Below are 13,794 nucleotides of genomic sequence, written 5' to 3' on the forward strand. Positions count from 1 at the left end.
CCCTGCGCGGGGAGGAGCCAGCGCCGGGCCGGGCGGGCCTACGGCCGCGGGGCTCCGTCGGCAGCGAGCCGTGTCCAGCGCAGCCCAGCCGAGCGCAGGGGAAGGCAGGTCGGAGCACAGCGCCGAGTGAGCGAGCTGGCGGGCGGGCGGCAGAGGCGGTGGGTGCTGGCGGCGGCAGGGATGGGGGCGCGGCGGTGCCGGGGCCAAACAAAGCGGCGGGGGGGTGGGGTAGAGCGGGCTGTGGCTCTCCAGCCCCGCGTGGCCGCCCGCATCCCCCCGGCGGAGGTCGGCTGTGAGGGGCAGAAGGGCAGGGGCGTGTAGCCGGGGGCGGGCCTGGCTCCCAGCGCCGCCTCGCCGCCCCGCGGGGCTCCCGGCACGGAGGGCCCGGCGGGGCGGGCGGCGCTGCGGGCGGGGGTCCGTCCCGCCCGGCCAGGCGGCAGAGCGGCCGCGGTGCTCTCCCGGCCCCGCCGCTTCACCCTGCCCGGGGGAGGGCGCGGCACCTCGGCTGTGAGTTTTTCAGAGGCTTGAGGTAGGCAGTTTGGTCCCTTTCAGCCTGTTTATGTGGAGAAGCTGCCCAAACGAACAAACAAACAAACAAACTAAACAGGAGAAAAAGAAGAGAGGGGAAAAAAAGCGCTTTAGCTCTAAGCTGCTCTCTGGTGTCCCCCTCGGTAGACCGTTAACTAACCGGAAACAGGGTCAGAGCCTGCATCTGGATCTGCCAAAACAAAGCGGGTTAAACCTCGTGTGTACCGACCCTGCCAGTGCTGGAGGAAGTTAGTTTGAGACCCTGACAGACAATGACTAACCTTTTCTGATGTAGTCTTTTACCCTCTGACTCATAGTTCTCGCCTTCAGTTACCCGCCTGTCAGATGGTAGGTTTCGGACTAACACATCGTGCCCTTAATGTTAAGGAGCCCGATAAGGCTATTGCCTATTGCGTTGGTGATGTGATTAATTGGTATTGGTGAATTAATATGCAAGGGTCCCATCTACACTCGGAATAATTTCAGCTCTTGCTAATTTTGCAGCTTAGTGCTGACTAAGTAAAAGTCTGTTTGCTTTGATCAGGGTGCTGGCCCAGTGTCAGGGCTTTCCAACTCCATATCCAGACCAAAGTAATGGGAAGGGTGGTCACAGAATTGTCATGCTTCCATCGATGGTAGCAGTATTTAGTAGGGGGGATAGTGTCACATGGAAAATATAATGGTATATTGCAAATGCTTTTTGGTTTTTCATGTAGACAGCTTCTATATTTTTCTTATGTTATTAATCAGATAATTATTGGTTAGCATTATACATTGTAGAATGGAAACATTTCAATTTGCTTGTCTGCATGCAAATTATTGCAATATGTCATATATATGTTTATGTACATAAAATATCTTCTTTGAATGCTTGACATTTTCTCTTGCAGTCATGTGAGGTGGAAAAGTGCCCTTTTGTAATCATTAAGGACATGTTTTAAATACTGATGACTGTTTTGGAGATGTATTTTAATACTGCTACAATCATTGCTTTGTAGCAGCAGATATATACTGAACATGTGTTGTCTTGTCTCTCCTGGTCTGCAATTCAGTTATTTGCTTCCTTCCCTATCTGAGAAGCTTTGGTATTATTTTATCACTGTATCATTCATTTGACTTGTTGGTTCTCATTTCAAATAAATATCACTTAAAAAGAAACCTGATGTTTTGTATGGCAGTGGTGATACATGAGGATGTGAATTTATTTTCATTAAGTCCAGGAAGAGTAAGTAAATCCAGGCTGGAAGGGAGTAAAAAATTGTTTTATATATAATTTTTCTATCAAAAGAAAAGCATTGTAACAACTACATTTATAGAAGGAAAAAATATTTTTTCTTTTATTGCTATACAGAGAGACATAGGTCATTTTTTGTTAGCTTTCTAAGCATAGCTTTGGACCCATTTGAACCACTTTGTTTTTTACTACTTAGTAGCTGTAAAGATCATCATAGCATCATCTTTATAATCATTGTATCTGTGTCATAGGATTTTTAAAATATTTTTTTAAGATGAAGTATTGGAAAATAAACTTCCTAAAACCTACAGACTATATTCTGCTGGATTACAAAAATGCTGTTGCTCTTTTCAGCTACTTGTTTTTTACATTTCCTTACAGTTGAAAATTCATATTGCATAAGAGAAAATAATGTCAAGGATAACAATAACATTTTTTCATTAAATTCTTATGTACTGTCGTGATTCCTACTCCCCTCACCCCTTCCCGGACCCCTGCCATCCCTAATAGGATGAGATCATCCTCCATAGGGAAATGTGCATTCTGCTTGAAAGAGGATGGCATCATTGCATTACCTAAACCAAGATGAGGCAATTCTTAGTCTGTTAGAATCAGCATCATCCTCTAGAGAGCACTGCTGTTACCCTGACCGGTGCTTTAGAGCAGAAAACATGCTACTGGTTAAAATGTGCATTTGACTGCCTAGCAACAAAAGACACCTCCTTGTGGATGTCTTTTGTTGTTTAAACGAGTGCAGATGACTTGGTGCCTTAAGGTGATCAGAAATTGATGGATATTAAAGGTGAGTAACAGATTCTATTATGAAGATAAAGCATGCGAATTTCAATTCCTAACGAGTTATAACCAACCTTTCTAGACAATCTCTCTAACTTCTGTAAAGTCTCTTAGACAAGCTCCAATTGTGATGAAGTAGAATGCAGTGAGCTCTAACACTTCATTAAACAGTTGAAACTGTAGGCTGCAAGCTAGGCTTGCAGAGGCTTCAGTAAGAAATGTTTTTATGATTGGTATTACAAAATGTGTTTTACATTTTTCAGAAGCAAAGTACTATAGTTTATTGTAATTGTAGGTTTTGCTAGCTAATTTTTCCAGTTTCATTGTTTCTTTGGCATTGGATCAATTACAGCAGTTTTAGTCATAATTTAAGAGCACTTAAATGTTGCAGATCTCTCTTAGTGTTTGCAGCATGCTTTAACATTTATGCTGTAGAAGCACTCAGTACTTGCAGCCAGTTAGGTCTCCGGTTTGCTTTCTTAAGTCTGCTGCTGTTCACCAGTGCTAATCTCACCATTACTAAACCAGCTTACTAAAACCAGGGCCTAAAGGGATGCAGCAGTTTGGTTGGAGCACATCTGATGTGAACTCAAGACAGCCTAGTGATCCACTTACCCTACCTAGTTACTGCAAGATCTGATCTATTGGCCGGAGTTGTTAGCTTGCCCTATACTTTGGGTGAATTTTTCTCCAAGTAGCTCTTGGTAGCCCAGGTTGGCTCACATGATGGAGAGGAGCTGACCACAGCTCATGCAGGCACACATTTACTGGTTTACACTCTGTGCTTCATGTACTTGCAGTGCCGGCACTGCAGATCTTTGCAGTGTCAAACAGCTGGGATAAACACCTGGGGTTTTAGCAGAAGCTGATTTCTGTGCTGATAGGGCTACACTGCTGTCAGCACACCTGCTGGCAGGTTTCAATGATAGAGTTGGTACATGATATGTGCTGTTTTTATATGGTGTAGTTGTTCATTACTGTTGGTAGACAAAAGAACAAATGAGGAAGGAAGTAAACCTTTTCCCTGTCTCTCCCATTAATCCATTCACAGTGAAGGGTTTGGGTTGTGCTTTTGCACGTAGTTCAAAAAAGCTCCTTCTCCAGAAGAAGGAACAGCATTGAGTTGCATCAGAATTGTGGGTCAGTCTGGTGGGATGTTTTCCTACAATTAAAATTTTGCTCAAAAGTGTCAGGCTGAGACCTCAGGAAAGCTGGAAACCAAAGCCAAGGATGATTGTGGTAGGGAGAGGGTTGAAAAAAAAGCAGAGAAACTCCTGGAAACTGGGCTGTGCAGAAGCAGGAGAACTCCAGTGTTCTTGTCAATGGAAGCCATTCTTTCTGCTTCCCAGGGATCAGAAGCTCTACTCTTCAGTTAGAGCTGGGTGGACACACCAGTTATCACATAAATTAGATTTTATTGGCAGTGCACAATTATAAGGCATAGGGTTGGATCACTGTCAGGCCCCAGGTCATAGGTAACCTTTGGAAGTGCTTGTCTTTTTTCCTCATAGGGAAGTTTTAATGAATTAGACTTTGCAGTTAGGATGAATGAATCCAGATCATGGTGCTAAGCAGGCAAGTTTGTCATTGTTGCTTTAGTTCCTGCCCCATGATACTGTCTTTAAAGTAAATTTCTAAATTTCTAGAATGTATTTTATACATTTTATTTCTAAAATACTGAGCTCATTTAATACTTGTGCAATTTGGTTTTCAGGAAGTTTCCTGTTTGCTGCATTACATAATACAGTTCTCAAGTCTAGAATAATTTGGTGAGCAAGATTTCTTAATTACATCGGTGCTCCAATATACAAAGAAATAGTATTCAGAATAACCCTGAAGGTCTTTTGAAGTCACTAAAAACGTAAGTAAATGTCTTGTAAGAAACAAGGAAAGAAAGAAGGTTATACATAACCAGATTAGTGCTTCTGATGCATCAATAATGATTGCCACAGAAAATGGATGTTTCTGATGTTCTGTAGATATGAAGTTGAGACTTAATATAATAATATTATGATGATGGAAGGTGGCAAATATAGTTTGCCACCAAAGAACTTAAGCCTTTAATAAGAATCTTCATCATATCTGACCAGCAAACCTTACTACTTGGTCTGGTTATGTATGCATTTCTACTTACCATAAATATATCTGCGAAGTAGTTTGTTAAGTAGTTTGTTAAATACATCTGCTAAGTAAGTTTGTTAAATTCTTGCCTTGTAATACCTTGTTTGTTTCTTGAGGTCTAAGCACTTCTAAGCATTTATCACTTTGTCCTGTCTGGTGATTGAAATTTATGATGGTTAACTGTTTTACGAAACTTGAGCTTAAGGTAACTTTTGGTAATGTGTTCCATGAATACACACAGAGTAGTTGTGGGGGAGGTTTTTTAATACTTTTACACTGATTTCTGACTTGGTATCCATCTTAATTTATTGTCCTGCGTTCTGATAAAAGTAAATAGCAGCCCATAGAATAAGGTTCATTTCATAAACTATTTGAAGTTATATTGTTATGGTTTTATGTAATTTATTTTGCAATTGCCTTCACATACACCAACTAGAATGGGATGCAACGATGTTTCATTTCAAACAGAATGCAGAGAAATTACTCATTTCTCAAAATACTATGAACCAAAATCTAATCTTCTATGTTAATTTTTGCACATGTCCAATAACTTGTACTGCTTGATTTTTGGTTCTCAATTTCTAGCGCATGTAGGAACATTGCGATATTTTAAAGATTGTTTTTAATTTGTTTGTCTCGTAGCCTGCTTTTTGTAGGCCTTTTCAATGATTTGGTCTGACTGTTTTTCCCAGAGTTCTTTTAGAATGCAATAATTTAGAAAAATATTTCATGTTCTTCTTTCAAAGATAAAATATGTAGGAATTACTCAGAGATGCTATTTTTTTTGTCTGCTAATACTCCTAGGCTAAAGTTACTCTGTGAACTGTCATAACATTTCTATTTTCTTACATTTTCAAGCTGATAATTGAAAGGCACAATGGCAGACATCAGAGATGGACCACATCTGGGGGGAGATCTGACAGATGCAAAATCTGTTCCAGGTTTCAAAGGGTAAGTGAGGTACTTTTGGGTTAAGTCTTCAATTTAAGTCTTGAAGAATCTTGTGCTGCAACAGAAGGCAAGAGTCATAGAAGAAATAGTGCTAAGAAGAAAAGTTTCAATTATGGTAAATTTTAATAATTGTCACAGCTGTCATAAACAACTGTTAGAGTTGTATTGACTTGAAAATGTACAGTGTCTGACAGAGCAGGCCACATGCATGTACAAGGAACTGAAAAGGAGAGACTCTCTTGTTGAGTCACGAGGTTCAGAAAGGACCTCCTTGCGTTCTAAACTTCTTATCAGAGGGGAGCCTGGGTGTGACTGGATCCAGACTTAGTCCCAGACTTGGTCAACAGCTTATGTCTAAAGGATTGTATGTGCACAACCAATCATTTAAATCATTTAGCTAGACTTTTAGATTAGTTTAGCTTGCTATCAATTACTTACCAAGAATCTGTTGCAGCAAGGAATCTCTCAGCCTCAAGGAGTAATCTTGAGAGGCGTCCCTGTTGAAGGGGAGATCCTGGTGTGCAGCCCACTGCCAAGCAGGAGAGCTCAGGAGGCCCTGGGCTTTATGCTGTATATGTAGTAAGATAATTGACTTACAGTCATATTTGCATACCAGCCATGTTTTGGGATGTAGCCCTTAGCTACTGTGTTATCTGTCTCCCCAAAGTGCAGCTTCATCCAGATGCAGCCATTATGACTACTACTGGTGGCTATTGCTTAAGCAGAAAAGGAGCACATATCTGCTACATCTTTTAGGTTTTGAATGTTTACTTGTGAAAATTCAATGATAATATGGCTTTGGGTTAGAATTCTGAACACATTTGCATTTTCAGAGCTAACCTTGGCTCCAGGTACATGGCTTTCAAAAGAGGATAGTAAAAAAACCCCAACTGATTCCTTGTTGATATAATAACTGGCATCCTTAAGCTAAGTTTTCATATTCTACTGTGCAGAGGCATTATAACTTTAAACACAGTTCTTCCTTGATTCTAAATTTTAAGCTTGTTACAAATTACTCAGGAGGTTACTACAAATAGAGATAACACTTTACTTTTTTATTAAAATTCATTGTGTATGTGCACATTTTAACCGAAACAAAAGTTTTATTTGGGAGCATTAACTGTACAAAGCAGCTTCATTCATTTTAACCTCTGGGCAAGTACAGTCTTCACTTAAATCTACCAACTGATTTCACAGATGTAACTTAGAATCATAGGCTGATTTGAGTTGGTAGTGACCTTAAAAATCCTCTAGTTCCAACCTTTCTGCCGTGGGCAGGGACACCTTCCACTAGACCTGGTTGCTTAAAGCTCCATCCAACCTGGCTTTGAACACTTCCAGAGGTAGGGCATGTGCAGCTTCTCTGGGGCACCTATCCCAGTGCCTCACCACCCTCACAATAAAGATTTTTTCCTAATATCTAATCTAACCCTACTTTCTTTCAGTTTAAAGGCATTCTCCTTTGTTCTGTGATTACCCATCCTTGTCAGAAGCCCCTCCTGTCTTTCCTGTAGGCCCCCTTTGGGTACTGAAAGGCCACTGAAAGGTCTCCCCAGAGCTGCCTTTTCTCCAGGCTGAAAAACCCTACCTCTCTCGGCCTGTCCTAGGAGAGGTACTCCAGCCCCCAGTCATCTTCATCATGGATTCCTCTGGATTCACTCCAACAGGTCCATGTCCTTCTTATGCTGGAGACCCCAGAGCTGGATGCAGTGCTCCAGGTGGAGTCTTGCCAGAGCAGAGCAGAGGGGCAGAATCACCTCCCTGGACCTGCTGTCCACTCTCCTTTTGATGCAGCCCATGGTGCAATTTGCTTTCTGGGTTGCAAGTGGATATTGACAGCTCATTCAGTTTTTCATTCACTAGTACCTCCCAGTTCTCCTCAGGGCTGCTCTCAATCCACTCATTATTCAGCCTGTATCCATGTTTGGGATTGCCCTGAGCCAGGTGCAGGTCCTTGCACTTGGCTTTGTTGAACTTCATGAGGTTGGCACAGGCCCACCTCTCAAGTCTAGCTGACATCCCTTTCGTCTAGAGTATCAACCACACCCATTCATCTTGGTGTCATCAGCAAACTTGCTGAGGGAACTTCTAGAGAGAAAGTAGCAAACATTACCAGTTTCATTTGGTTTGCTAAAATAACCTATTGTGGTGGTGGTGGTGTTGCTGTTTTGAAAATAGAGAGATCAGGAATTAACACCTAAATTTTGTCTGGTTTCTGTGCAGAAGGAACCTACCTGCTAGCAAGTCTATGGACTCTGGAATTCTGCCAGACTACAGTTACAGAATGGATTATCCAGAAATGGGGGAATGTATAATAATAAACAATAAGAACTTCCACAGACATACTGGTACTACTTTCAATTTTTTAATTTTTTTTCCGCAATTTAGATAAATTAGTGCCATGTGTTATTCTTCAAAATTAAATATGCAGGCCAACTTTGATTGCAGTTTAAAATTAGGTCATCTGAATGGGTGTGATTCATTTCGGTGCATTCTTCCAAATGTGCCGAGAGGGAACACATTAGGGTATAGCAGTAACAAGGAGACAAATTGATAGGCGGTACAAGTCTGTCTTACCTTTAAGTCATGAATTCTATTTTGCAAATAAAATTCTTTTTATGTCCTTACATAGATAGGTAGATATAAAAATAAGATGTAGATAAATCTACAATACAAGTACAGAGAGTGGGAGATGGTGTGCATGTGTAACAGTACAATGTTTTTCTGTTAGAATGGATCTGGAATAATAGAGTATTTCAGATTGAAACAGTATAAATGAGAAAAGAATTTGGCTCAATCAGACCATGCCATCTGTATCATATAAAAATATAACACATTTCTTTTATGTATAGGGATGCTACCCCGTTCGGGTACAGATGCAGATGCTGCAAGTGTCAGAGAGGTTTTCATGAAATTGGGATATAAAATAAAGATCAACAATGATCTTTCATGTGAGGACATTTTTAAACTATTGAAAAAAGGTAAGTAATAATGTGTTCAGTGTGTGTGTTAAATCAGCCACTGTTTCCAAATACATCTCGAGCCCTCACGTCTCTTCCTACATGGTTCTTTTAGATGACATTTCACACCTTCCAGTGGTTTATTGCTAGGATGACATGTACGTCATAGTTTCTATGTTTATTCATCTTTGCTGTCTCTCCATCTTTTGTGCCATGACTGTTGTCTCCGTATCCTATCTCGTCTTCTAAAGAAGGCTGGAAAAAAGGCTGAACCTTAAATGCAGACTGATTTATATTCTGACCCTGGGATCACTGAAGCTCTGTGAGTTGGAAAGAAACCTGCTTGACTGGGTAGAGGGGGTCTGTGCTACATGCTTAGTGGTGTGGCCCAAGAGGGGTTCTGATTGAGGGACCAGAACTGCAGGTGTGTGGAATGAGTTACTCTTCTAGAGAAACAACTCAAGTTTTGTCTAACTTGTGAAACAAAACACCCTTCTCCCAAGTGAGAGCTTTATACTACTGTGTTAGTTCTGCTTTGTTTGGACTTGGCTACATCTAGACACTTAAATTAAATGGTGCCTGGAGGTATTGGTAGCCCTGGAGCACAGCCTATTCTAGTTAACCGTTGGAATGTTCTCTGCTCTGATTGTGACTCATGCCTACTAGTGCTTTCCGAGACTCTTTCAGATCTCAGTTCAACAGTAAAAGTCATCCAGTGATTATTCCCAACAGCCAGTTAGCTTGCAGCAGTCCTGGTCTTGTGGGGTTTTTTTGTTTTGTTTTGTGTTTTTTTCTTTTTTGTTTGTTTGTTTGTTTTTTGGGGGGTTTTGGGTTTTTGTTTGGTTGGTTGGTTTTTTTGGTGGTTTTTTTTGGCAGTAAACAGTAAAACTTCAGCTTTACAGGCTGTTACATTTTTCATGTACAAACCCTTGCATCTTCTTGCGTTACCACTCAGAGTTTCTTTTGGATCCTTTCTTTTAAACCACATTTGCATCTTTTCATAAATTCAAAAGAATCATCTTGGCCCTCAAGTACAATTTCCACGATGTCAGGCAACAAAAGACACTGGAGAATATCTATGTTATGCTCTTTGTCTATCACTAGATGGAGGGGAAAAAAAGTATAAATCTACAGACACTTTATATCAAGCTTAAGTGTCTTAATGTTTTATTTAAAGAGGCTTGAAAAATCTTTCTAGACTGCGCTACAAGTCAAAAATGAGAGGAGAGGGGTACTGCTAGTACCTAGGTCCCTGCAGTAGCAGCAGTTTTCATGCTACAGTCAGTTCCCACGTAATCCAAGTAGTTGAAGCATCTCCAGTCGGAAGGAGAGAGAAGTCGGATTTCTCCATCCTTTCCCAAAACTCAGAACTTTACATCGGTCCAATCCCAGATCACAAGACTGATGATTACTGAATGAGTGAGGTTTGTCTTCGAAACACTCTCTTTCCCCGTGGTATTCCTGGCCTAGTTCTGTGGGGTAGGCCTTTAATTTGGGGTTTTCTGTGTCCAACATCCATAAGTAAAGTAGGCAGACTTATTTTGTTCAGAAGTGAAAACTGGTTGGACATTTCTAAACATGGGAATTAGTTCTTAAAGATTTCAGTCACGTAGGAAGGATCAAATGTTCCAAATTTTTAGGGAATGCAGGAAGTTAAGGTAATTCTCTTTTTTTCTCTCAAGTTTCTGAAGAAGATCACAGCAAGAGAAGCAGTTTTGTTTGCGTGTTGCTAAGCCATGGTGATGAAGGACTAATCTATGGTACAGATGGCCCTCTTGAACTGAAAGCACTAACAAGCCTTTTCAGAGGTGACAGGTGCCGAAGTTTAGCAGGAAAACCCAAGCTCTTTTTCATTCAGGTGATGTACAGCTGAACAGTGATCATCAAATCAGTCAGATACTTCAAAAAATACTGCTTCCCACTAATTATTAGTGCATAAAAGTTAATTCTTTCTAAATTTGATTTAAGTGGAATTACTTTTGGAATAAGATTCTTTTCAGGTCTAAAAGTGGCACAATGTGCCCTATTAGGTAGATAGTATTTGTAATAGATGAGATTGCGGATTAAGTAAAAACTTAGCCAGTATTTTAAAGAGTTTCTGAATATAATTTTGAATGAATGTCTACCTTATCCAAACTGTGTAGTTGATTTAAATAAATGCTAGCTACTTTTCTTCTGAGTCAGTCTAATGGAAATGTGATACATAAATTGGTTTTATTTTTGCAGTTTTTTAATCAAGATATTGCCATCTTGAAAACATGAAAAAAATCAATATTCTGATCATGATCCCTGCCTTTATTTTCTTTATTTTTAATTTTATTTTCCATTCTTCTTTCCACCAAATAGGCTTGTAGAGGGACCGAATTAGATTCCGGTATTGAGACAGACAGTGGATCAGAAGAAACAGTGTGTCAAAAAATACCTGTAGAAGCAGACTTCCTGTATGCATATTCTACAGCTCCAGGTGGGAGACTGTGTCTATATGTGAGCCTCTGTTGGTGCTAAAAATTACAATTTGTAGTTGTATCCAGTCAGTGGGTGGCTTCACTAGTATGGAATATCCCTTTGGTCAGTTTGGGTCAGCTCTACTAGTTGTGTGCTTTCTCAAGATTTTGTCCCCCCCTAAGCTTAATGGTGGGGCAGGGGGAAGGTTGGAGAGACAGTGCTGATGCTGTGCCAGTGCTGTCCAGCGGTAGCCAGAACTGTGTTGTGTTACCAACACCTTTCTAGCTACCAATGCAAAGCACAGCACTGTGAGGGCTGCTGTGAGGAAACGAACTCCAGCTCAGACAGACCCAATACACTCTTTCATGAAAGTATGATTTTCCTTCTCTCAGTCACTTTTTCTACACTGATTTGATTTCTTTTTGAGGTAGTTGCTATTCTCAGTTCCTACAAAACCGCCACCAAACCCTGAACATACATCTTTCTCCCTATCAAATCCTCAAATGTTCATCTGCTGGAAATTGAGTTAATCAGGGTTGTACAAATAATTTGCAGCAGGAGGAAAAGGTATTATTCTGAGAAAGCAAAGCAATCAGATATGCAGAGGTGGATAAACACAAGTGTATTGTTTGCTTATCAACTCTATTTACGTAGCATCCTTAAGCAAAATTAGTAGGGGCAGAGCCCTTGAAATCCATTCTGCATCTTGGCTCCATCTGTACTGTCACCTCCTTTGTGTTCATGTACTCTGTGAAGTAGTAAGTGATCAATGGCTAAGATTGTTGCAGCAGAAGATAGTTTTCCTGCCTTTTGATTGTCTACCTACTTAAAGTTTTCTTAGATTATAAAACATGAGAGGATTAGAAAAATCTTTTGAGTTGGAATTTGAAGAATCTAAATTTTGTTTGTTGGTGGTTTTGAGTTTTTATTTTACAACATTGATTGCTATTGGAAACAATGCGTCGTTCCCCTAATTGCTAACCTGTCCTGTGTCAAAGGCTGCTACATCTGATCACTTTGACATTGCTCTCTTCCACAGGCTATTACTCCTGGAGGAATTCAGCTGAAGGCTCCTGGTTTATTCAGTCACTGTGTAAAATGCTGAAGGAACATGCAAGGAAACTTGAACTCATGCAGATTCTAACTCGTGTAAATCGCAGAGTGGCAGAGTATGAGTCCTGCTCAACCCGACAAGATTTTAATGCAAAGAAACAGATTCCATGTATTGTCTCTATGCTCACCAAAGAATTTTATTTCCCTTCCTAAAATAATTTTGCAGTTCATGTATTTATCTGCAATTTATATGCAGTGTTAGTACAAGATACCACTTTTGATAACTGTTTACTACTGTGTGTGGCACAACGAACTATCTCAAAGTTAGATATGTCCGTTATTAGAAGTATTTCATAGTATGGCTGTGTTAGAAATGCAAACTTGAGTAACTGAAGCACAGGCAGATTTCAAAGTAGTGCTCTGAGCATCGCAAAAAATTAGGAAGGGGAGCCTGAAGAGAGATCACACCGTTTATCAGAACTATTTGGTGCTACATTTCACTTTGCTGAAGGGGCAGAGAAAAACAGTTCTTGTAAATAGTTTGGTTTCATATCTTACAAAGAAGATTCAGAATGTGATACGTGTATTAATTATGGTTATATAATAGTGTTGTCACACATTTCGTCTTAACTTAAGTTCTTGAAGTTTAGGTTATAACTTAACCTAAACTATTTTTATAATTTTGTGCATAAGCTGTGGAAAACAGCCATTTCGTTTTTTTACATACAAGTAGGAAGCATGTTTAGAATATAGTCAGTTTTTCCTGATAATTTTTTAACTTTATGTATGGAATATTAGATAAAGCAATTACATCAAGCTGGTAGCTGTTTCAAAATAAATGTTGTATTCTGACCTTGAAGCTGAGTGCCTAAGGGACCAGTCTTCCAAAATCTCTTTTTCTGCAGCTCCCTAAAGGGTGGAGCTGTTTGGGCATATTTGGGGCTGTATCAATGCAAAACGAAGTCTGCATTCTGAACAGTCTGTTTTCCTCTTTCTGGCCTTAAATAAGAGTGTGTTTGCTCTGTGCTACATGTTTATCACATGTAATCTGTGTGAAAGCCTAGATTTGTGGCACTGGAGAAATTTAACTTCTTTAATATCAATTTGAGTTACTTACAAAACTTTAGCTAAAATATGTTAACAAATAGTTAATTTCTTGACTCTGAATGCTGTGAAACAGACTTCTACAAAGTTGTAAAATGTTTCTGCTTATGTTTCAGCTTGTAGCAGTCTCTTTAAGATCAGAGGAAGACAGAATACTAAATGACTATAGGGTGCTTGCAAAACCAGACTTGAAACTCTTCAAATTGTGTAGCATAAAAAATGTTAGCAAATTGATGTTCACTTCCAGAGGCATTTGGTACTCTTTTTTAAATTAAATACTGTTTCCTAAATTGTATCATGCTTTTCTATGTATGTTATTTGTTTAGGATCTGATAGCTTTTGCAAATTAATTGTAACTTTGATTATGTCCCTTTTCCTCCTTTTTCCTGTACCTTTTCTCTCCTTACCACCTGAAGTTGAAAAGAAGCCCCTTTAAAGCATTCTATGCCATATGGCCAGGTAATAAGAGTAGAGCAGTGATTGAGACCTGGCTAATGCAGGTTCAGAAGGGATGCAGAGGAGGCAAATTTAGACATCCCTAATGACTGCATGCTGGATAGGAGGAATCTTTTCACTCTTTTATAGAAATGTTTTGTGAGAGAG

At 40.0% G+C, this 13,794-nt stretch overlaps 1 protein-coding gene across 4 annotated transcripts; it reads left to right on the forward strand.

Moving 5' to 3' along the window:
- The first annotated feature begins 8 nt into the window (after nucleotides 1–8).
- Nucleotides 9–13,486, forward strand: CASP3 (caspase 3). Of its 4 annotated transcripts, none has more exons than XM_050338018.1 (8): nucleotides 9–108; nucleotides 4,272–4,418; nucleotides 5,537–5,629; nucleotides 7,853–7,977; nucleotides 8,482–8,610; nucleotides 10,272–10,447; nucleotides 10,936–11,053; nucleotides 12,074–13,486. In XM_050338018.1, exons 3-8 carry the CDS (start codon nucleotides 5,556–5,558, stop codon nucleotides 12,298–12,300), a joined length of 849 nt encoding a protein of 282 aa, XP_050193975.1. In that variant the 5' UTR covers nucleotides 9–108; nucleotides 4,272–4,418; nucleotides 5,537–5,555; the 3' UTR covers nucleotides 12,301–13,486. The 4 variants fall into 4 exon arrangements, with proteins under 4 accessions (XP_050193975.1, XP_050193974.1, XP_050193976.1 ...); XM_050338017.1 differs by having other exon boundaries at nucleotides 40–158; XM_050338019.1 differs by having other exon boundaries at nucleotides 40–158; nucleotides 4,272–4,326.
- Nucleotides 13,487–13,794: the final 308 nt, after the last annotated feature.

Source organism: Myiozetetes cayanensis, unplaced genomic scaffold (genome assembly GCF_022539395.1).
Source record: "Myiozetetes cayanensis isolate MyiCay16 unplaced genomic scaffold, myiCay2020 scf7, whole genome shotgun sequence".
Lineage (NCBI taxonomy): Eukaryota > Metazoa > Chordata > Aves > Passeriformes > Tyrannidae > Myiozetetes > Myiozetetes cayanensis.